We start from the raw sequence: 22372 nt of genomic DNA, 5'->3' as shown, positions 1-22372 counted from the left end.
GGAGACTGCCTTGACATTAAATTTGGGGATCTCGCAGGATAACAGTCCCCAACCTTTCTGGCACCAGGGACTGGTTTCGTAGAAGACAATTTTTCTTCTTCTTTTTATTTATTTATTTTATTTTTTTGCTTTTAAGACAGAATTATGCTCTGTCGCCCAGGCTGGAGCGCTGTGATGAGATCTCGGCTCACTGCAATCTGGACTTTTTGGGTTCAAGCAATTCTCCTGCCTCACCCTCTTAAGTAGCTGGGACTACAGACACACACCACCACGCCCGGCTAATGCTTTTGTTGTATTTTTAGTAGAGACGTTCACCATGTTGGCCAGGCTGGTCTCAAACTTCTGACCTCAACTGATCCACCTGCCTCGGCCTCCCAAAGTGCTGGGATTATAGGTATAAGCCACCGTGCCTGGCCAGTTTTTCTATGGATGGGGAGGGGGTATGGTTTCAGGATGATTCAAGTGCATTACATTTATCATTAGATTCTCTTAAAGAGTGTACAACCTAGATCCCTTGTATGTGCAGTTCACAATAGTGTTCACACTCCTGTGAGAATCTAATGCCACTGCTGATGTGACAGGAGGAGGCAGAGCTCAGCTTTGCTTGCTCGCCCGCCACTCACCTCCTGCTGTGCAGCCCAGTTCCTAACATGCCACAGACTGGTAGCCGTCCGTGATTCAGGGTCTGGGGATACCCCTGTCATAGGATATAATCTGTTAAATATGCAGATTAACTTTATTAGCTCAATACAGTCTAAAACACATATTTGTGCATATCTGTTCTCTGCTGAAACAGAATAAAATTCAGATGTCTTAGCTGGCATACAATCATGATGATTCAGTGACCTCTCCGGCATATGCTCCATCATCTGCTGCGGGGGGATGCCTTTCCTTTAGGCAAACTGCCTGTTCACTCTCTTCTCAACATCCTTTGGACGTTTCTACTTATGTTTCTTTCTTTTCCCTGGTGAAGATGCTCCCCACCTTCTCTTTAGTTCTACATGTTAGTCCTACCCATCGTTCACTCAGCAAATACTCATTAATCCTTGTGGGTTTCTTACCAGGTATGCTACAACACAGGCCTCAGTAGACTAAGAGAGAACCAGGAGGGCCGTCCAGCCCGTGAGGAGCATATGGTGGTCAGAGAGTTATTCCTTCAAGAGGGAAAGTGAGAGGGCTTCATGAAAATAGAATTGTAGTTGACCCGAGTCATGTGCAAAACTCAAACAGTAGAGAATACTGTGGCAATAAAAATGTGTATCTAGTTTTATTGTAGAAGCAAGAAAGTCTTAAGGAAAGTCTCAGTTTGCCTCCTGGAACCTGTTTTATAATGTTATGAGATAATGTAAAAGGAACAACTGCTTATTTCTCAACTCCTACTTTGTTCCCGTCTTCTGGATCAAAGAAGATGGTCTCAGGATTGAAGAAATGGAAAGGCTATATGGCAGGCAGCTCAGTGAAAGCCCAAGATGGTAGAAGGTGTTAATCAAAATTAATTAAAGCCCTCTAGTTTGGAAATTTTCTCCTAGAAATTGAGAAATGCCAAAAAATGAGAATATCAAATTATGGTCAATTGCTGAGGAATCCAGAGAAAGGATGAGCAGCTGGAAAGTAAAAGATGGCAAATGTAGTCTTAAGTTCTCAAAAAGGTAAGAAGTTGGTTTCACAAGCTGTGGTTGGATGAGCTCAATGCTGGTCCTGGGAAGATCATAGAACAGGTGAATATGATGCTACTTTGTCTATGCCTCAAAGAGAAAGTGACCAGGACAGTTCACAAGAAACCACATGGTAGACCAACTTCATTTTCTTCTTTGAAAGACTGTGCAAAACTATGTGATAAACATTGTTACATGTCTGCTGGGCACTGATCAAGCAGTTTTATAATTTTTTATGGACAAAAGAAAGAATGATACATATTCTTATCTGAAGGATGGTGATGAAGGAATATAGAAAGACAGTTTGGTGCTGTTCTCTTCAATATTTTACTCCATGACCTGGGTGAACGTAGTTAATCTTATTTGCAGATGACATAATTATGAGAGGAGTAATGACTATGATGGAAAACACAAAAAGACCTTCACTCTCCGGTAAGAAAAGCTGACTCAAACAGGATGAAACTGACTAGGGATATATTTAAGCACCCACAACTACCTCTCAAATACTAAGTGCATGAGTACAGGATGTAGCACACACATCACTTAGCAGCAACACATGGGGCATGGGATTAGACATTATAGATCAGTAGGAGTTAAGAGTATCAAGAAATCATCAAAAGAGCAATATAATCATAGGGCATATAGAGTGCAGATGGAAAGGGATGCGAGTTCTTCCCTGTTTGCCTCGGTCATGTTACAGTGATAACAGTGTATTTATTCTAGATGTCACCCATCAAGACAAATGTAGGCAAACATATGCAGATTATTGTGACCAGAATGATGAAAAGATTTGAAACTATGTCCTTTGGGGAGGAATATAAAGAACTGAGGATACTTAGGGAAGAGGTTTGTGGTGTGGTGGAGGGTGATGACAGCTAGTCTTAAATATCTGTAGACGTATGTAGAAGACCGATTAGATGTGTTCTGAGCAGTCTCTTGGGGGTAAATTTAGGAATGATGGGGAGCTTTAGAGGCACCTTGAGCAGTGGTAATGTGGACAAAGTTATTAGTGAATTGTTTGAAATTCCATTTCCCCAGCACCTTCTAATCCTCTTTCTGGTTGATTTTTAACCCTCACCACCACCTAACAAATTGTATATTTTAAACTTTGTTTATTGACTATCTTTCTTGATTGGAAATTAAGCTCCACAAGCTTAACTTCATCTGTGGCTTTTCATCGGTGTTGTTCATGCTGTATCCTTGGTGCCTAGCACCTTGTAGGTGTCAATAAATATTCATCACAGGAGTAAATGAATATGTGGATCTTGCTAGCTGCTGCTCTCCTTCTACCGGATACCAAGAGTTCTGACTGAGGCCCACCTGGTTTCCTCCTCCCCCTGACATCCTTTCCTGGGGATGGTTTGGTATTTGCCACATTTGTTATTTGGGTCATTGTATGAGGATTGGGAAGAAGAAGGTAAGAGTAGATGGACAGGAGGGACAAGAAGTAGGACTGCTGCTGGGGGCTATTTTTCTGGGAGTTTGGAAAAGAGCAGGAGGAGTTGAGGAATGTGGGTAAAGGGGATGGGGAGGAAAGGAGATTTAAGAAAGCATTGTTGAGCTTATGAGCTGCTCTAGGATATTTGAGTATAAAGAACTTGAGTTATTTTCAAATCAAAGTTTACTTACTGGGTGGTTTCATTGATAATAACACATTCTGAGCCTGGACTATGTGGGTGGGCTTCCAAAGGAGCATGGTCAGAAGGTTTGGGTTTGAGGCCAGTCTCTACTACTTGTCAGCTGACTGACTTTGGGCAAACAACCTCTCTTCCCAAGTGGCTTTCCTGATTCCTGAAACTGCTGTAATGATGTCTGCCCCACCTCACAGACTTTGGGGATGAAAATTCCAAATATTGGAATTCTTTGTAAACTTTAAAAAGTGGTAGATGACTGTAAGCAATTGTGTTTTATCCCCTGGGCTTTATCTTACATATAATAAACACTTGATGAATGTTTATTGATGAGAGTCTCATAACTTCTTTTCTATTAGTCTCTGGGAAAATTAATGCCTGCAAACGATCAAATAGCAGCTTGCATGGGGAGAAGCCCTGTCAGGTGATATTCAGGTTATGATGTGGTGCCTGTTTTCTCTGACAAAGCAGAATTAAACATTTACTTGGAGAAATTGCTAGCTAATCTTGGCAATAAAGTTTAATCTCTATCTTTTTTCACTTGGAAAATTATGGACCTGAATTATTAAATTGCTTCTATATTCTCTTCAGTGGGCTAGCAGGGACTGGGACCGCAGAGGGAGATACTGGCATAGAACACAGTTATAGGTTAATAGACCGAGGAAGGACATGGCCTGAGAAGTCTTAATTTTAACCCTCCTGCTTGAGCCTCTGGTGACCCCGCTCCCTCCCCAGAAGTCAGCGTGCCCAAAATTAGGGGGCAAAACATATACAAGGGAATTCTACATGGGGTGGGACAGTCTGTGCTGGTAGAAATTCAGTTGAATGCTAGAACAATTTCTTTCCCTCTTAAGGTTTCTTGTTATGGTAAAGTAAGCACTACTTTGGACATCAGAAGACATTGGCTGTAATTCTGGGTCTTCCACTTACTAGTTGTAGATCTTAGGTGAGTCATTTAACCATTGCAGACTTTAGTTACTTCGTGTATAATGAAAAGATTTAATTAGAAATTCTTAAAACTTCTATGACTCTAGAAAATAGAATTTCAATTGCTATGAAACAAGAATTCTGAAACAAAAAATCTCTTCCCTTCCTTTCTGCTAGTGCTATTTTTCCTCCCATATGTGTTATTCAGGCAGTGCAAAGACAATATTGATTCATCTAATGAACAGGTTGTGATTTTAGGGATTTATTGGAAGACTAGGAAGAGTGTGGTTAGAATTTCCTCTCTAGAGGAATCTGGACATGCAGAGTCAATGCATAGCTACTCTAGTGTGACAATGACATGACCACATACCCACATACTTTAGGATGAAGCAACAGGTCTGAGAGCAGCTGGGCTTTACAGAGGCCACAGTCAAACCCAGGTATGATTGAGTATTGATATTCACACAAGGTTCTACCTCGTGGACTTCCAGTAGCTACTTCTTTTCTTGTATGAGGAAATCTGTACCTAAATTCAGGAACACAAAATCCTTGATGGTATTTCAAACCAAATGTGTGTGCCCAGTATCAACAAAGATTCAGATAATTTTTATTCCTGGATTTTCACAAATTTCACATTTCTAGAAACTTTTTGCCTCTATGCTGGATACTGAAGGATAACACAATAAGATGATGGTACCGCCAAGGGGGCTTGCAGAGTGTACAGCATTCTCTTGCTAATTTTGTTATCTAGTCTAATGATCATCTCAGCAGGTGTAGCCCCTCCAGCGCCCCAGAGCGACTGGCCCAGAGGGATTGACAGACACCAATCCAACTTACAAATGACTGATACACGAACCTGAATATTCTTGATTTATAAATGTGAATAGAAAGCATCCCATCCCACTTACAGGAATGCTTTTATTCTCTATGCCATGCAGCTTTTCAAATACTTTAAAATGAAGACGTTGGGAAACTAAATTCATCATCCTAAGGTTGCTTGGTTAGTAGGGAATCAAAGCAAAGGAATTGTTTATGAAAATTGTGGTGCATCCTTCCCTCCAAGAGAGATCATCTCTAGGGATTATATTTCACAGTTCACGGTTTTCTTTCTTGGATGATTCTGGAAGCATATTGGCCCTTCTTTGTCACAGAATACCTTCTCTGCTGATCATGTCCTATTTATTGGCATTTTCTTTCCTCAGATATGTTAATATCACTGATTGCACAACTCCCATGTTTTCACTCCTAACACCCTGGGGGATGTCTGTACCCTATCATTATGTATTTGAAATGATCTGATTGTTCTTGTTTATGCTGTCACTCATTTTTTCAAGTGAAAAAGTGCCTCTGAATGTGCAATGTCATTTTCCCAATATCTTGAGGAAAATAATAGAACTGTGTATTTTCCTACTGAGATGTTTTACCTCGACTCCAAGTTAATTCTCTGAAAAAGTTTAAATAAAATGGGTTCAGCTCCTTTAAATTATGAAATGGAAAGATAACATACTTTTAAATGTTTTATTTTCTAATCTTAATTACATTTAGAAACATAAATGTAATGATAAAAATCTTGATATTTTATTTTATTTTTAGATCAAAAACATCTTATACAACCAAAAGGATTTTTTAAAAAATAAATATGCTATTAATGGCTACTTACATCTTTTTAAGTTTTGTGTATTTGATGAAAACTTTATCTGGAAGACTGTGGATTTTGTTTTTCTTAAGAGACCTAAAATAACATGTAAAGCAAACTTCATTATGGATTTTCATGACCAACCCAGCTCTTCCCTAGAAGCCACATGCTTGGGAAAAGAATATTTGATGATGTCCATTATACTAATCCATACTTGAACATGACAATAACTAAAAATTTTTTATGGGAGAATGAAAAGTTTATATAGCAAAATAAAGTGGTTTGTAAATATTTGACAAATGTATCTAGTTAGTATAGCAGACTGGAAAGTCCACGGTGATTTAACTTCTTTGTTTTTACTCTCTGGGTGCATTAACAAACCAAACCAAACCAAAAACCAACCAAAGATCCCAACCCACTCTTGCATGCCCAAATGATGACATGAATGCACATTCCTGAGGCTTTCAATAACTTTATGCAAAGTACAGAAAATTTTGCATGATATAACATATCTGCTAGCTTCATGGATGTTTTATATCTTTGCAGTCTTGGATAGATTACCAATGTTAAAAATGGCATAGAATAAGTAAGCGTGCTTCCTTTTTTAAAAACAAAAACATTTCAGCACAAGCACAATAGTAATCATACATAAATCAGAAAACAATTGAAAATAAGAACTCCAGGCCCACAGACATTTATGAGTTAACTGATCCAGGCTAATCTAACATACAGGGTGTAAATCATTTTTTCCCCCTGAATAGGAAGCATGGAGAATTATCTGATGACTGGTAGTTTTAAACAGAGTTTCTATTATTTTGCTAACACACACGCAACACTATTGGTTTTTTCCTTGGTTTTCATGTGACTATAGGGACAAATATCACCAATAATTAAGTTTTACTCACAGTAATGTCACATTGTTAGAAATCATCGGCACAGACTTTAAGTCACCATTTACACATTCCAATTCAGTTTCTTTGCAGTCACAGCATTGTGGATACTGTTTTAGAACTAATGGGACAAAAAGAGTAAGATTTCACTAGCAAACAAATACATTTCTTTAATTATGACTTTGCCTTTAATAACTGATACTGTTTTCTTTTCATTGAATGTATAAAATTTACATCTGTTAAATGAACTCATTCAGCCCCTAATAAAAGTAAATAAGAATTCTCTCCTACTCAAATGTAGACTAATGTGTTAATCTCAGTTCTAGCTTCTAGTAGTCATTTCAGAGACGTTTACCAAGTGATTAGAAAAAACGCACAAAATGTTAACTAGCATAACTCATCTAGTGAAGCAAGATTAAGTTCACTTCAATGAAAAACATTAGTATGATTAATTCTTAATGGATATGACTGAGTCAGTTCAGTTCATTTGAATACCATAAAATAGTTGCTCAATAAATGCTTTTTGTTTAAAATCAGATTCAATTTTTTTCTTCTTTCAAACTTCCCTAAGAACCATGAGAAGACTGAGATGCAGGTTCTACCATAACAACACTGGCACTTTACTAAAATCCATCCAGCCAGATATTCCTTCATTTTGGTTCTTTGTTTTTCATCACTATGAAGTTGAAAGTTGAAGGTAAAAGTTATAGAGAAGCTGCAAAGCTGAGATAACCAAAGATCTAGCTATCTGAAGCGTTCAGAAGAAAGGATTCAGGATGTACTCTGAAGGGACTTACATAGTTACTAAGATAATGGCATGTAAAGAAGTGAGAAATCTAAGGAGAAGCCAGGCCAAACTGGTCCATAGGACAATCACTCTGTGTGTGTGTGTGTGTGTGTGTGTGTGTGTGTGTGTGTGTGTGTGTGTGTGTGATAGAGAGAGAAGAGGGCAGAGGAGAGAGAGAGAGAGACTTTGAGAAAGAGAGTATTTTTGGAGTCTGATTTCTCCTCTGAGCCTATGAATATTTGTATGATAGAGCTAAGAATGTGAGAGTTATTTTTGAATTTATTTTGTTATTTCTTTTAATGTAATTATAAGTTCTTTTTAGTTGCCCTGCTTCTTTTAGATCACTCTTATCCAAATGTTATTTTAAAAATAAATTTTACTGAATTTTATTAGTAAAGCCAACAAACTTCTACTGAGTATATACTTAATGGAAAAGATGCTTTTAGTGTATAAATTTTTGAAAATATTTTATGTTGTCTATACATATATGTTAATTAGTTCAACTTCCTAAAGATAACTTTCATATGCTTATATCAATATTTATTGACATAACCACCATTGAAATAGTGCTTATATGATTAAATTGAAAACCTGTGATTGGAAACTTATTTACCAATAGAATAATTTCATAGGGTCAAGCTGGGTGTGTCGCCAAAACCAGAAATGTGAGCATTAACTGTTTACCCTCCATCACCTGCAAGCCAGTCATGCCCCCAGGCTCTGTGGATTCTTTTTCTGAAACGCCTTTTGCATCTCTCTCTACCTCAGTCTTCTCAATGGCATTTCCTGGGGATTGGAATAAATATAATATCCAGTATCTCTTTTATCATCATTCTTTCTCCTCCATCTGAACATGATTGACATTTTGGATCAATCGTTCTTTGTCCTGGGAGGCTGTCCTTTGCACTGTGGGATATTCAGCAGTAGCCCTGGCCTCTACCCACCAGATGCCAGCAGCAACCCACCCTTCTCCATCAGGATGACCAAAAGTGTCTCCAGGCTGGGCATGGGTGGCTCACGCCTGTAATTCCAACACTTTGGGAGGCTGAGATGGGTGGATTGCTTGAGCCCAGCAGTTTGAGACCAACCTGGGCAACATGGCAAGACCCCATCTCTACAAAGAATATGAAAATTAGCCAGGCATGGTGGTGCATGTCTGTAGTCCCAGCTACTCAGGAAGCTGAGGTGGAAGGATCACTTGAGCCTGGGAGGTTCAAGGCTGCAGTGGGCTGTGATTGTATCACTGCACTCCATCCTGGGCAACAGAGTGAGACCCTGTCTCAAAAAAAAAAAAGTCTCTAGACACTGTCAGACGTTCTTTGCAGGCACTGTTGCCATGGCTGAGACTCACTACTCTAATTCATTCTCTGCAATTCTAATGAAATAATCTTCCTCACATACATTTCTGATCACGTGCTCTTCCTCCTCATTAAAAAATAAAATAAATATAAGACCAAACCAAACAAACATTAGGCCCAAAACTATGATGATTGCCTGTTGTATACAGTAGTAACCTTGAAAATGGGATGTGGGCAAGACGACTCATTGTGGGTTAGGTAGAAAATAGTAGAGCTTTTGGTTGTATTTATTTTTAATCTTATCCTTTTTTAGTTTCTAATTTTCATACAGAATATTCTTGTGCATTATAAAGTATATAAGTGGTCATTATAAACTGGTATTATAAAGTACATAAAATACTGTTAGTGAAGTATTTGATATACATATGTTATATACATATATTTACATATACATACTAATGTATGTAATTGTACATTCATCTTCCTAATTATATATCTATGTCTCTACATATACACATCCCCCCGTAAAATTCTATCTACAGGATAGAGGCCACACTTCAATGTGTGCACCAAAACCTTTCATGGGCTGGCCCCAGCCTTCTAGGCTCGGCTCCTGCCCGTCCACCTCATGCACTCAGAATGGTTGTGAAAAGGCATCCTGCAGCCTGCTGCGCATCTTCCGACCCCAGTGTTTTGCTGATCTTGCTCCCCTGCTCGTCTTGTCACCTCGTAGCTTTCCTCCATCCAAGGACTTCAAAGTCCATCTCAAATGTTATCCTCTCTGGCAATCTTTCCCCACCCTCAGCACAGCCATCATTTCTTCCAATGGGCTTCCCCATTCCCTGGTGCAAACATTATTCCTCCCTTTTAGCAATAATATTATATCATCACTGCTTTTGTAAGGAACTGTCTTTCCTGCTACATGTGAGGTGTTTGTGGGTTAGAACTCCGTCTTAGTCATCGTTGTCCTCTCAGTGCCTAACATCTTTCTTGAAGAAAATAATGAAAAGGAATAAGAACTTTACTATGAGTCACAATTATTCAATACTTATATATTCTTGCAATCAGAGAGTACTGCATGAAAATAGCATAAACGGAGATGGTTGTTTTCTTTTTTCTATCTTTCCAGTCCCACAGGCAGACAACAGACCTGTTAGCCAGTGAAATACATTGAACTAAAATGGAAATTGCAAAGGGAATTTGTCACATTACCCTCTATATAAATCTGTGCATCACAAATCATGTTTTTCACAAAGCTGATACTGTCTTTGAATCAAAACCACTTACAGCACTTCTGTGTTAAGGCCACGCTGTTAGCATTTCCATGGACTGTGCCAAATATGGTCGCCCATCCACTAGTGTCACCTGTGAAATGATGATTGAGATGTGTCACTTATTCTAGAAATTAAATACCGTCTTACAAAAGTTGAACAATTTGATAATGATTTTAAACTTAAATATGTTTAAGTATTAGAATGATTGATCTTTTAAATACATAGTAAGGGAGAAAAAGTCAGGCAAACATCTGCAAGGTGTCCCTTTTTTACATGAAAAATACACCAAATGTATGTGCCATAAAATTTGCAATGCAAGTATGTAATTATTTTACATAAATATAAATGTCTTGGAAAATATCAACTATTTCTAATACTGACATTTTCCACGTTTGACCTTAACTTTGAGAACCTCCGAAGAAAATATCTGAATGTTGTTTTGTCACGTGCATCCTGCTGTATATGTAGAAACATACTTGATAGATATATTATTGAGTTCTGATAACATTTATGTCATCCGACTTTTTTTAATAAAGCAAGGGCAAAGTTTCTTAAAGGCTTTTTTCTGGGTGCAGTGGTGCTCATCTGTAACCTTAGCACTTTGGGAGGCTGAGATGGGAGGATCACTTGCATGTAGGAGTTCAAGACCAGCTTGGGAAACATAGGAAGACCCTCTCTTTACAAAAAATAAAAAATTAACTGGGCGTGGTGGTGCGCACCTGTAATCCTAGCTACTTGGGAGACTGAGGTGGGAGGATAGCTTGATCCCAGGAGGTCACAGCTGCAGTGAGCAGTGATCACGGCACTGCACACCAGTCTGGGTGACAGAGGGAGACCCCGTCTCAAATAAATAAATAAATAATAAAGGTTTTTGAGTCCTGCTGAGAAAAATAACATTTCCTCGATTTGTCATATATTAATGTCAATTTGTCATATGTACATATAATTTATTTGCCAAATTTTCCTCTTCTTTTTGATAAATCATATTTTTAAAAAAGGAGGCCTAATTGTGAAGTATTGTTATTTCAGTATATGCTATAAAATAATAAAATATGCATTATAAGGTAAGATACTGAAGTTCACACAAATACCTAAGTAAATTAAAATAATTGCCCACAGTCTGCTTTGATCCTTGGAATCTTTATTTCTATTTCTTATTAATATTCTCAATAATTCTACTATGATGCTACCTCACTTGCTTTATTTAATTTGGGTTCAGAAATCCTCATGGGGTAAACATTCACGGCTTCTGGTTCCCATGCAGCAAAGAGGAAAGGATGAGAATTTGAGTAACTTGCCCATTGGCATCCAGAGAGTTGCCCCCAAAACTAAGCACTGACTGTGCACTCTACTGCTCTAAGGTCTGTGATAAGACTGAGGCCTCTTCTCAAGGAGTTCCTACCTAGGAAGATAAATGCAATGATAAGGGCTGGGCGCGGTGGCTCATGCCCATAATCCCAGCACTTTGGGAGGCTGAGGCAGGCAGATCACCTAAGGTCAGGAGTTCCAGACCAGCCTAGCCAACATGGTGAAACCCCGTCTCTATTAAAAATACAAAAAATTAGCTGGGCATGGTGGAGGGCGCCTGAAATCTCAGCTACTCAGGAGGCTGAGGCAGGAGAATCGCTTGAACCCAGGAGGCAGAGGTTGCAGTGAGCCAAGATCACGCCATTGTACTCCAGCCTGGGCAACAAGAGCAAGACTCCATCTCAAAAACAAACAAAGAAACAACATCAACAACATTGAAAAGATAAGGCATTCTACTTTGTGCAGCATACAGATACACCCAGGGTGCTGTGATAACACAGATAAATTGCGGCCATCCTAGAACGGTGATACAGCTTCAGGGAGGCCAGGGAAGCCCTCCTGGAGGAGGAGACACTTAAACCAGGCCCTGAAGAATAAGTAGAAGTGATCCACGGGAAGTGTGGGCAGAGGCTGTGTCCCTCAGAGGGAGGCATGCCTGAGTACCCAGGGGCAGGACAGAAGATTCTAGAGATGCATGCCGTGGGCTTTGCTGCCCCACTTTGGTGGGTGGTTGGGCAGTGCTGAAGAGAGGTAGCTCTCTGTGGGAGAAAACACGCAGGATTTTTTCTGATTAACTAGACATATCAGCCTCTCTTGGCATCAGTCTCCTCCAGAGAAAAATATTTTTTAGGTTTCAATAAACAGAGCTGAAATTGGCCTATAAGATGCTCTGTTATCTGGCCTCTGGTTACCCCTTCATTGCCTGTGTATACCCCTGTTCACTCTGCTTGAGTCATACACCGTCAAACACATCATCCTGTTTCAGTCAGCCTTGGGCCTTTGCACCTGATGTTGCCTTTGCCTAGAATTCTGCCCCTCTAGAATATTTCATAGTTTCTTTCTTTCTTTCTTTCTTTCTTTCTTTCTTTCTTTCTTAGTTCTCAATCCAAGCGTCATCATCTTATAAAGATTTTCTCTGGTTACGTCCTTGAAGTATCCCTCCCTCCAAGTTACTTTCTATTTCATTATCCTGTTTCATTGCCTTACTTATCACTCAGATTATTTAATTCCTTACATACAGGTTTATCATCATCTTAGTTCACATTATCCATGTGAACTCCACAAGGTCAAGACACTTGTCTCTCTTAAGCTCACTGTGTCCCAGTAATTTGGAGAGCTCCTGGCACATAGTGGGCACTCAGTATAGGTCCATTCTATCAGTTAATTCTCTAGCTAGGCCCATTCACACTTTATGATTTTTTTTTTTTTTTTTTTTTTTTTTTTTTTTTTTTTTTTTTGAGTTGTAGTTTTGCTCTCATTGCCCAGGATGGAGTGCAGTGGCGCGATCTTGGCTCACTGCAACCTTACCTCCTGGGATCAGGCAATTCTCCTGCCTCAGCCTCCTGAGTAGCTGGGATTACAGGCACCTGCCACCACGGCTAGCTAATTTTTTTGTGTGTGTTTTCAGTAGAGACTGGTGTTTCACTATGTTGGCCAGGCTGATCTCGAACTCCTGACCTCAGGTGAGCCACCTGCCTCAGCATCCCAAAGTGCTGGGATTACAGGCATGAGCCACCGTGCCTGGCCACTTTATGAATATTCTTGGAGCCGAACCAAATTGCCAGCCATAAGGAGGTAGTCATAGAAAGCCCCTTAAAGTTAAAATATGAGTATTGAAGTAGATTTTCAAATATAATTTTATTTTTATAAAATATAACATTTTATGATACTGTATTTCTGACTGAAGCAACCTCAACATACAAAAATTCAGGTTGTTAGCACAAATACATCGGGGAGTCATTATTTGTGTTTCCAAGGGAGTCCCTACAGAAAACCAAATCAGTTTTCCTAGTTTATCACAATCATTATCCAATGGACTCACCGTTTTGGGGTGTTCATAAAGTGAGGAACACAAGGGGAGCACTCACCACAGTTCTCTTCGTCTGCCCCGTTCCCACAGTCATCCTCGCCATCACAGTGGAAAGCTCGGGGCAAGCACTTGGTAAGATTCCCACAGGGAAAATATCCTTTTTGGCATGAAGGAGTGATCATGCTAGCTTGAGTCAGTGCAAAATCTACATGAAAGAGGGGCAAAAAAAAAAGTGTTACCATGGCCAAGCTCTCTCTGTGTTATCCCATTTAATTTTCACAAGAACTATATGAGTTGAGTTCATCTGGTGTTATTCTTAGTGCACAATTTCTTTGAATAATATTCTTAATGACAACTTTATTTTTTATTTTTAGATGGAGTCTCACTCTGTTGCCAGGCTGGAGTGCACGATCTCAGCTCACTGCAACCTCTGCCTCCCAAATTCAAGCAATTCTTCTGCCTCAGCCTCCTGAGTAGCTGAAATTACATATGTGCACCACCACGCCTGGCTAATTTTTGTGTTTTTAGTAGAGACGGGGTTTCACCATGTTGGCCAGGCTGGTCTCAAACTCCTGACCAGCCCATCTTGGCCTCCCAAAGTGCTGAGATTACAGGTGTGAGCCACCTCGCCCGGCCAATGATAACATTTTAAACAGCCATAATCACACCGAATACCAGCTATATCAAGAACAGAATCAGGGTTCATTTTGAATTCACTTCCACAAGGTAATCATAAACAAAACCAGATGTATTGTCCTAGTTTTGTATGGAATCAAGGAGTCATCCACCCTTGAAAACAGAAAGGTAAAACCATGAGCTAATAGGGTCAAATGGGTAGATTTATTTACTTGTTAATCTTTTACAAGAAAGATTTGAGGTGACATGATAAAGATATACCTGCAAAAGGAGAGTTTAAGTGTGAGTTAGAGAGAAATCCAGAAACACATTAGGATGAGGGAAACTAGGATTGAACATTGAACACTCATCTATGGTGTCTACTGGGTCTACTGTTTGCCAGACACTTCACACAGTGGTTATCATTGTTAATCTTTCAGCCAGCCTATGGTATGGGCGATATTATCCTTCATGTTTTGGGATTAGGGAAGTTAAATATCTTGCGTGCAGTGGTTCATCTGGGAAGTGACACAGAGTGGCTTTGAATCGTCCCTCTGACTCCGTAGGCCCACCCTTAGCCATTGTACTAGGAGACTATCAATCGATTTAGGAATCTGCATTTCAAGGAGCATAAATCGGGACGAGTTAAAAACAATCTTCTGGTGCAGGGTACATAAGAGAAGACCAATGAGAGTTGAATAACTGCTGAGTTGAATAAGAAATTAAAGAAAGGAAATATAATTGACATTTACAAAAGTATTATATCTATAGATAGGATGACCAAAACAATTCTAGCAATTTAGATGTAAGAGATATTCTTTCAATTTTGAGAGAATACTTTTCAGAAAATAAAGAGACATGTTCGTAAGTTGGCTAATAAAATTACGGAAGTCATGTATTTTTAAAAAAGGAGTTCTGTCCAGGTGCAGTAACTCACGCCTATAATCCCGGCACTTTGAGGCCGAGGTGGGGAAATCACTTGAGGCCAGCAGTTTGAGACCAGCCTGGCCAACATGGTGAAACCCCATCTCTACTGAAAATAAAAAAATTAGTCAGACATGGTGGCATATACTTACAGTCCTAGCTACTCAGGAGGCGGAGGCAGAAGAGTTGCTTGAACTTGGGGCACTGAGGTTACTGTGAGCCAGGATGGCACCACTGCACTCCAGCCTGGGCGACAGAGCTTGACTCAGTCTCAAAAAAAAAAAATTTGGAACTTCACAGAAATTGATTTAAGGAGAGTGTAGACACAAGAATGGCTATAGGTTGGCATGATTCATTGAAGGGAGCAAGGGATGTGGGCAAAGTGCTCCTAACCACGCCACTGAAGGCTGGCATCATGACCTGGGATTCCCTTGGGTTTGTGTGGGAGACGATATTTTTAACATAGCAGAAGGATAAGGAACAAACTTTAATAGGAACATCATCTACTTTGTGCTGGGCATTTCCTAGATACTTGATTTGATGTTAATGGCAACTGTGTACAGTTGGCATTAATATCCCCAAATAAAGATGAGGAAATGACTGAGAACACGAAGGCACGTCTACTTTGATTGCTGGGGAAAATGCCCTTGTGAGGCCTGAGCCCTCCAAGCAAATGCTGCCTTGTAGAGAGACGTGTTCCCCTGAGGCCCCTCAGGAGACTCTCTAAAGGAGGTAGAACCTGCTGCTCTCATTAACAAAGATGTCATTTGTTAAAGGGCAGGAGTTGGAGTTTAGGCACTAAAGCTACGTCTGAATTACAAGTGCACATTAAGCTTTCAGTGATGTCATTAGGGAGGATGAGTATATCATTTCAGCTTGAGTCGTTTAGTCCTGATGACCATGGAGATCCAGCAAGCACAGAAAAGCAGAGCCTCTGGCCCTCTCTGGGGGCAGCCGGGTATGCTGGTGCACACTCTTGGAGGCTGGTGTGGCCACAACCTCTGGGTCTTTTCTGACTGAGGAGGAAGACTCAGAGCGTGGCTTCTGGATGTTTTCCTGCTCGTTGGCGTTTTGTTCTTACAAAAGCAAAAATTACTGTCTCGCTATTGCTGCAGTAGTGGATGAAAGATTTACTCTCGGCAGCTAGGCATAAGACCAGTCAAATCTGTGACTATTTTAGGAAGACTTCTCCGCTCCTTGGCACTGGGGTTGGCTTGTTAAGCCTGTTCACGCAGGGAGAGGCATACTGAGTCATAGATTTTAAAATCCCTCAACTTCTTGCTTGTAAAGATTTCTGTAGGAGGCAGATTTATAAAAATGAGTAGTCCTCCTGTGTTTGGAACATGAATGAGAGAGAGAGTCAATATATCTACGTGTAGTGGCTTAGAAATTTTTTTAAGACAGTAATTTACAGTTAGAAATGTATTTTATATCACAGTCCAGCATACATGCAGCCATAACCACACTCCCAACACACACCTACACCCGCACACTCACTCTCACACCCACACACACTAGCACACACCCACGCACCCTCATCCCACAGCCACACCCACATCCACGTAATGAAAAAAATTTTCCTGAAATATCACTCTTTTAAAGTTATGTGGGATGAGCTTTGATCCTTGCTATTCTATCTTATTCAGTTGAGAAGGGATCACATGCCTCTCAGTTGATTTCATGATCCCCTAATGGGATGTGACCTACTATTTAAACACATTCGTTAGTGATAATGCACCTCAGAGACACTCAAACCTGGATTACAATTCTCTCTGCCACTCACTAGCCATGTGACCTTGAGCAGGCTACTTAACCTCTTTAAATCTTAGTTTCCTCACATTTAAAATAGAATTAATGAGAACATCTCCCTTGTGGGTGTGTTTCGGGGACAGACAAGCTGATGCGTATGAAGTGGGGAGAGCGCCTGGCCCATAGTAACCCTGGGTTAATGTCGGCACACAGGCAATTTCCATATAAGGTAAGAAAACAGAATGTTAAGAAGGAAGCTCTATGTAAAATGGAAGCTTGCTGTGCCTCAGCATTTCAAGATTTTTTATGTGACTTCTCTGAAAGATAGTGACCAAAATAAAAGCTTCCCCTACTTCTTTATGTTATTCCATCTTAAAAGCCATATCACATGTATGATTTTTATTTTATTTCAAATCTCTTTTGAAAGCTGAAGGAGGACTGTAAATGATAAATAACCAAGGAAAATGTCCTTACAGCCTCCTAACAATATTTTCTTAATGTTTAGAAGAAGCGATTAAGCATTCAATTAAAGAGAATTTTGAAATAGAGAGGTGAGGCGATGTGAGTAGGATCCTTTGAAGGTGGCATGTGGTGTTTCCTTCCAGGATTTATTATAAAAATAGCTGTGAGTTGTGTTTTCTTGTTTTTTGTTTTTGTTTTGTTTTTTTTCTTCTTGAGATGAAGTCTTGCTCTGTCACCTGGCTGGAGTGCAGTGGCACAATCTTGGCTCACTGACACCTCCCCCTCCCGAGCTCAAGCAATTCTCCTGTCTCGTCCTCCCCAGTAGCTGGGACTACAGACTCACACCACCACACCTGGCTAAGTTTTGTATTTTTGGTAGAGATGAAGTTTCACCATATTGGTCAGGCTGGTCTCGAACTCTTGACCTCAAATGATCCACCCGCTTTGGCCTCCCAAAGTGCTGGGATTGCAGGCATGAGCCACTGTGCCCGGCTGACTGTGAGTTCTTTGAGGGCTGGACCTAACTAAATGCCCATCTCACATATTCAGAAAGTCTAGGTGACAGGGGCAAACAAGCAATCAACTGTCACAAATAAAAGGCGTCAAGATGGTTTCCTTTTTCCTAGAAAAAAAATTGAGTTGCATCTAGCAAGTGTGGACAAAGAAGGGGAGGAAGAGACTGAACATGTATGAATAGAACCTGCCAACTGCATTTCTCGTAATTCCGTTTTCCACCCGAGTGGCATCTTCCTGAAGACATTTCAAAACACAAATGTTTTATATATAAGGAGAATAAATGAATACAATGTATTCCCCACCCTTTTCCCTCTGTGACCTCTATCTCTATTGTCTAACTTAGTGTCTTACTTGGTGCTCAGTAATTTTTTAAATGAACATGTGAATTCATGAGCCATTTAGAAATTTAAAAAAAGGAATTGAAGGAAGAACCCTTCTCAAAATTTAAGCTTCCCAAGGCAGCAGATTTAGGCTGTTATTCTGATGAGAAAATATTGTTTAGTCTTTCATGCACTTCATTTATCATTCCGCTCTGTCATTATACAAATTAAATAATAATTAGAACCCCTGCTGTACTTGGTACATAGTGAAAAAAGCATCACTAGCTATCTGTAGAAAGTGTATTCTGTTGTCTGTTCTTCCTGCCATCTGTGGAAGTGGGAAGAGACAGCTTTTATTGAAGCCTGGGGATTGTAAAAATGGAGGATGCCTGCATCACAGCAGTGCTGATGGCTTCTGCAGTGGTTTCCATGGGACCCCTGCCAAACACACAGCTGAGTGGAGGCTCGAACATATAAAAGAGAATTGCTCAGTAATCGTCCTTCTTCTGTCTTCTGGTCAATATTCTGGACGTGTCTGTGCCAATAGATTTTAAAATGATGTTCAGATGGCCTTTTAAAGCCAACTGGACTGCTGCCCAAGGCTATTTTTTGCTGCCCATCAACACTTCCCTTGGGTTATTGGGAAACAACAGGTGAGAATCATCTTTCAGGTCCTCAGTTTAAGAATTGATGGAGATATACAAGTCTCTTTTTGCTTTCTCTGTTTCTCTGCCAATGCTAGTCCTATATAAAGCTGAAGAAAGCCTGTATCCTCTCAGCCAGATGTTCTGGCTCTAACACCAGGGACGATGGCTCCAGGGGGATATAGGCCAAGGAGGAGCGCATCGCCAAGGTGGGGTGGTGTTTAACCCAAGTCAGACGACATGGTCACCAGGGATGGCAATGGTGCTGCAGGGGGGGCTATAGAAATTGCCAGAGAAGCCTGTGCCATCTGCTCCAGAGAGCCAACTAACTGCAGTACCAGAGGAAACATTCATTTAGCATCCAGAAAGTGTTAACTAAGTGCCTACTATGCATTGCGTTTTGTTGTCCGTCAGCAAGGCAGACAGTGTCCATTGCTACTGGAACTCAGGGGCTGGGATCTCTGATGGGGGTGGCACCATCCTGGGCAGCTCCACTGAGAAGCCAAGGTGAAGCAGCTCCATCAGTTGAGTGCACCTGGCCGGAGCCCTCCCTACTTCTGCGAAGAGTGAATTTTACTAGAAGTCCACCTTTGTTGGGTAGATGATTTGTTGTTTGCTTGAAGAAAATGAGCAAAGGCTTTTATGTTAAGGTAGGTGAAGAGAAATTGGCCTCTTGGTGGTGGTGGTGGTGGTGGTTGTTATTTTCCAAACTTGGCGACCTTACCCTTTCATGCAGCTGTTTGGTACTCCCTGCCTGGATGGTGTTTCTTGGCCACATCAATTATTATATTCAGTATTTTGATCCAGTTTCACTCACATGTATTTACCCCACCTCCTTTCCATTTCAGAGATTCCTGCCCTAACGGAATTTCTCCCAACCTTTATTTTCTGTCATGTTCTTCTGAGACAAAGCCACTACTTTATGCTGGCAAAAGTCCCTCAGGACCCTATTCACAGATTTTTTTCGGCGGTGGGGGGAGCAGAAAATATTGCCCCCTCCTTCTTCTGATGACTGCCTGATGTTAGAAAGACAGATTTGGGGAAATGATGCCTAACTTCGTGGAACAGAGTGTAGACTCAATACATTTTGATTTATATTGGAAAGAAGGATAATTTCAAACTGCCAACATCATCCTTACCAGGGATGGATGTCAGCCCCACATCCTGCTTGCCTGGATGCCTTTATGTGGGTCACAAACAGAAGTTGTGGCCGTTCGTGGGTTATAAGGGATTTAAGGGAAGAAGGAACACTTCCCTTCCAAAAGTATTATTTCTGCTGACTGGTAAACTGCCAAACCTCCACCTTTAGAGACGCATTATTTTAGGTTAAAAATCTTATCTATTAGTATGTAAAGTTCATCTCCTTCTACATGAGTTGAGAGACTACCTTCTTCCTAAAGCTTGCCTGAGGCGAGTGAATGGAGAGAATGAGCAGTGTGGTGGGTGAAGGGGAGAAGACCATGGAAAGGGGGATTGTGAAGGAGACAGGCAAGGGGAAGCCCGATGGGAACTTGGTTTGGGAAATGTGGAGAGAAGGTGCTACCTTGGTCCCTTAATTCCTCTCTGATTCATTGACTGCTATGTTTCATGGAACTTTCACTGGCTGTTCTTCCTCTGAGTGGGAATTATCCCAGATTCTATTCACATCAACTTATGAATGTACCTGCATCCAAGGCTGCAGCATGTGTTTGGTCAGGACCCACCTCATGTAAGCGTGGGTACCATCCACCTAGACTGCTCGTGCTGAGTGTATGGAAACTGCACAGGACTAGACCAAGTCCCTGGATTATTCTTTTGTGATGCACAAAGAATGAAGGCCTCTTGTCCTTCCCATAGTAAAGCCTTCCATCTATGTTCTGTGCTCCACTCGACCTCACTTTCTCAGACTCTGCATTGTTTCCTTTCTTTCCTATATTTTATATATATATATATACACACACATATACACACATATATATATATACACATATATATATGTATTTTTTGAGATGGGTTTTCACACTTGTCACTCAGGCTGGAGTACAATGGCATGATCTTGGCTCTCTGAAACCTCCGCCTCCAGGTTTCTAGTGATTCTCCTGCCTCAGCCTCCCAAGTAGCTGGAATTACAGGCATGCACCGCCACACTCGGCTAATTTGTTTTGTATTTTTAGTAGACACGGGATTTCACCATGTCAGTCAGGCTGGTCTTGAACTCTGACCTCAGGTGATCCACCCACCTCAGCCTCCCAAAGTGCTGGGATTATAGGCGTGAGCCACCCCACCCAGCTATTTTCAGTATGTTTGTCTCTCTATTGTACAGCTCCCATCTTCAAAACAAATAAACCAGTCAACCAACCCAAATCCTGTTATATCTGCCTGCCTATAAAACTGAGATATACTCTCCTCCCCTTCACAATTAAATTTCTCAGAAGAACCGTACAAGTAAGTCAATATCTCCACTTCCTTACCACACTTTCATTCTTAAATCCATAGCTTCCACCTTGACCTTGCTGCTCTGCTGACATTCTTCTCACCAGAATCACTGTCATCCTTTTTGACGCTAAATCCAATGGCTCTTTCATAGTCCTCATCTTGCTTGGTTTTCTGCATTTGACACATCCAACCTTGGTCCCCAGGTTAAAAGCTTTTTTTCCTCCATATTTTCTAAAAATTCCTTTTCTTCCTCTTTATCTCCTTAATTCATCAGCTCCGTTTTCTTTGTCAATATGCTGACATCTCTAACATGCATTAGATCAGAAGTTTCTAGATTTTTGCATTTCTTAGACCAAATAAATTCAATTAAAGAATTTAGAGAAACCTGCCAAAAGTTACTGATGTTTTAGTTTGTCAAATAAGGATGATTTTAAAACTCCGAGTTACCATATATTTTAACATGGATTTATTAGAAAAGTAGTATTTTATTGTTAAAAATTAGAGAGAATGTATCTGGAGAAGAAAAGACAATCTTTTCAAAGGAATACATTTGGCTTTATGAAAAATGTATTCCTTTGAAAAGATTGTTTTTCATCTAATTCATGCTGATGAGACAGTGAAACTTTCATTCCTGACAGCAATAGTCAGGACCAGTGTTTGGAACCACGTGTGAGAAAACGGAATCTGGCAATGCAACCAGAATTCTTTAGGGAGGTTAGTCCTCTGTTCTGTAACTCACAAATATTTTCTTGCAGTTTGTCACTTGTTTTTAACTCTGTTTACGAGAGGTTCCAGAGATGGAACTGCCAGATCCTGACTTTAAAATAACTATGCAAACTAAAAATAGCAGGTAACTTACTTGATTTAATTAAGTGTTATCTATAAAATCCCACAGCATACAAGTGAGGTTTTGAAGGCTTTCCCTTTGAGATTGATGGTGTCCACTACTACTATATCTATTCATTGTTGTACTGGAGGGCTTAGCCAATGGAATTAAGTAAGGAAAGTAAATTAATGGCATACATATTGGAAGAGAAGACATAAAACTGTAATTATTCATAAATAATATAACTGTGAATATTAAAATAATAAATTTTTAGCATTGGTGAATTTTGCAAAGTTTCTATAAAGTCAATTGTATTTTTATATTTCAGCAACTATTAGACAATGAAATGTTTTAAAAATCACACCTTTTACTATAGCATGAACAGTATCATGTATTTAGGCATAAATCTAACAAAAGTGGGCAAGACATTTATGTAAAGTATATACTATTAGTGAAAGACATTAAA

General features: G+C 40.1%; 2 protein-coding genes across 6 annotated transcripts in view; one reads left to right on the top strand and one right to left on the bottom strand.

The window, feature by feature from the left end:
* Window positions 1–22372, top strand: part of LOC106994212 (uncharacterized) — a 395709-nt gene that overhangs the window by 84299 nt on the left and 289038 nt on the right. The window contains exon 6 of one of the 5 annotated variants that reach the window (XM_077974169.1): window positions 13810–14161. The exons of the other annotated variants lie outside the window; for them this stretch is intronic. The gene's annotated coding sequence lies outside the window, so the exon portion shown is untranslated. The remainder of the gene's footprint in view (window positions 1–13809; window positions 14162–22372) is intronic. 5 annotated transcript variants of the gene reach the window in all.
* The window catches only part of RXFP2 (relaxin family peptide receptor 2), a gene marked incomplete at its 5' end in the record, with an annotated part of 70676 nt that overhangs the window by 37569 nt on the left and 10735 nt on the right, over window positions 1–22372 (bottom strand). Inside the window, 4 exon segments of the mRNA NM_001195757.1 lie at window positions 5874–5945; window positions 6755–6860; window positions 10112–10189; window positions 13494–13640. Coding sequence (NP_001182686.1) covers window positions 5874–5945; window positions 6755–6860; window positions 10112–10189; window positions 13494–13640 — 403 coding nt within the window.

This window comes from Macaca mulatta, chromosome 17 (assembly GCF_049350105.2).
Source record: "Macaca mulatta isolate MMU2019108-1 chromosome 17, T2T-MMU8v2.0, whole genome shotgun sequence".
Classification (NCBI taxonomy): domain Eukaryota; kingdom Metazoa; phylum Chordata; class Mammalia; order Primates; family Cercopithecidae; genus Macaca; species Macaca mulatta.
The sequence above is the reverse complement of the archived record's forward strand: the minus strand, read 5'-3'. Positions and strand labels throughout refer to the sequence as shown.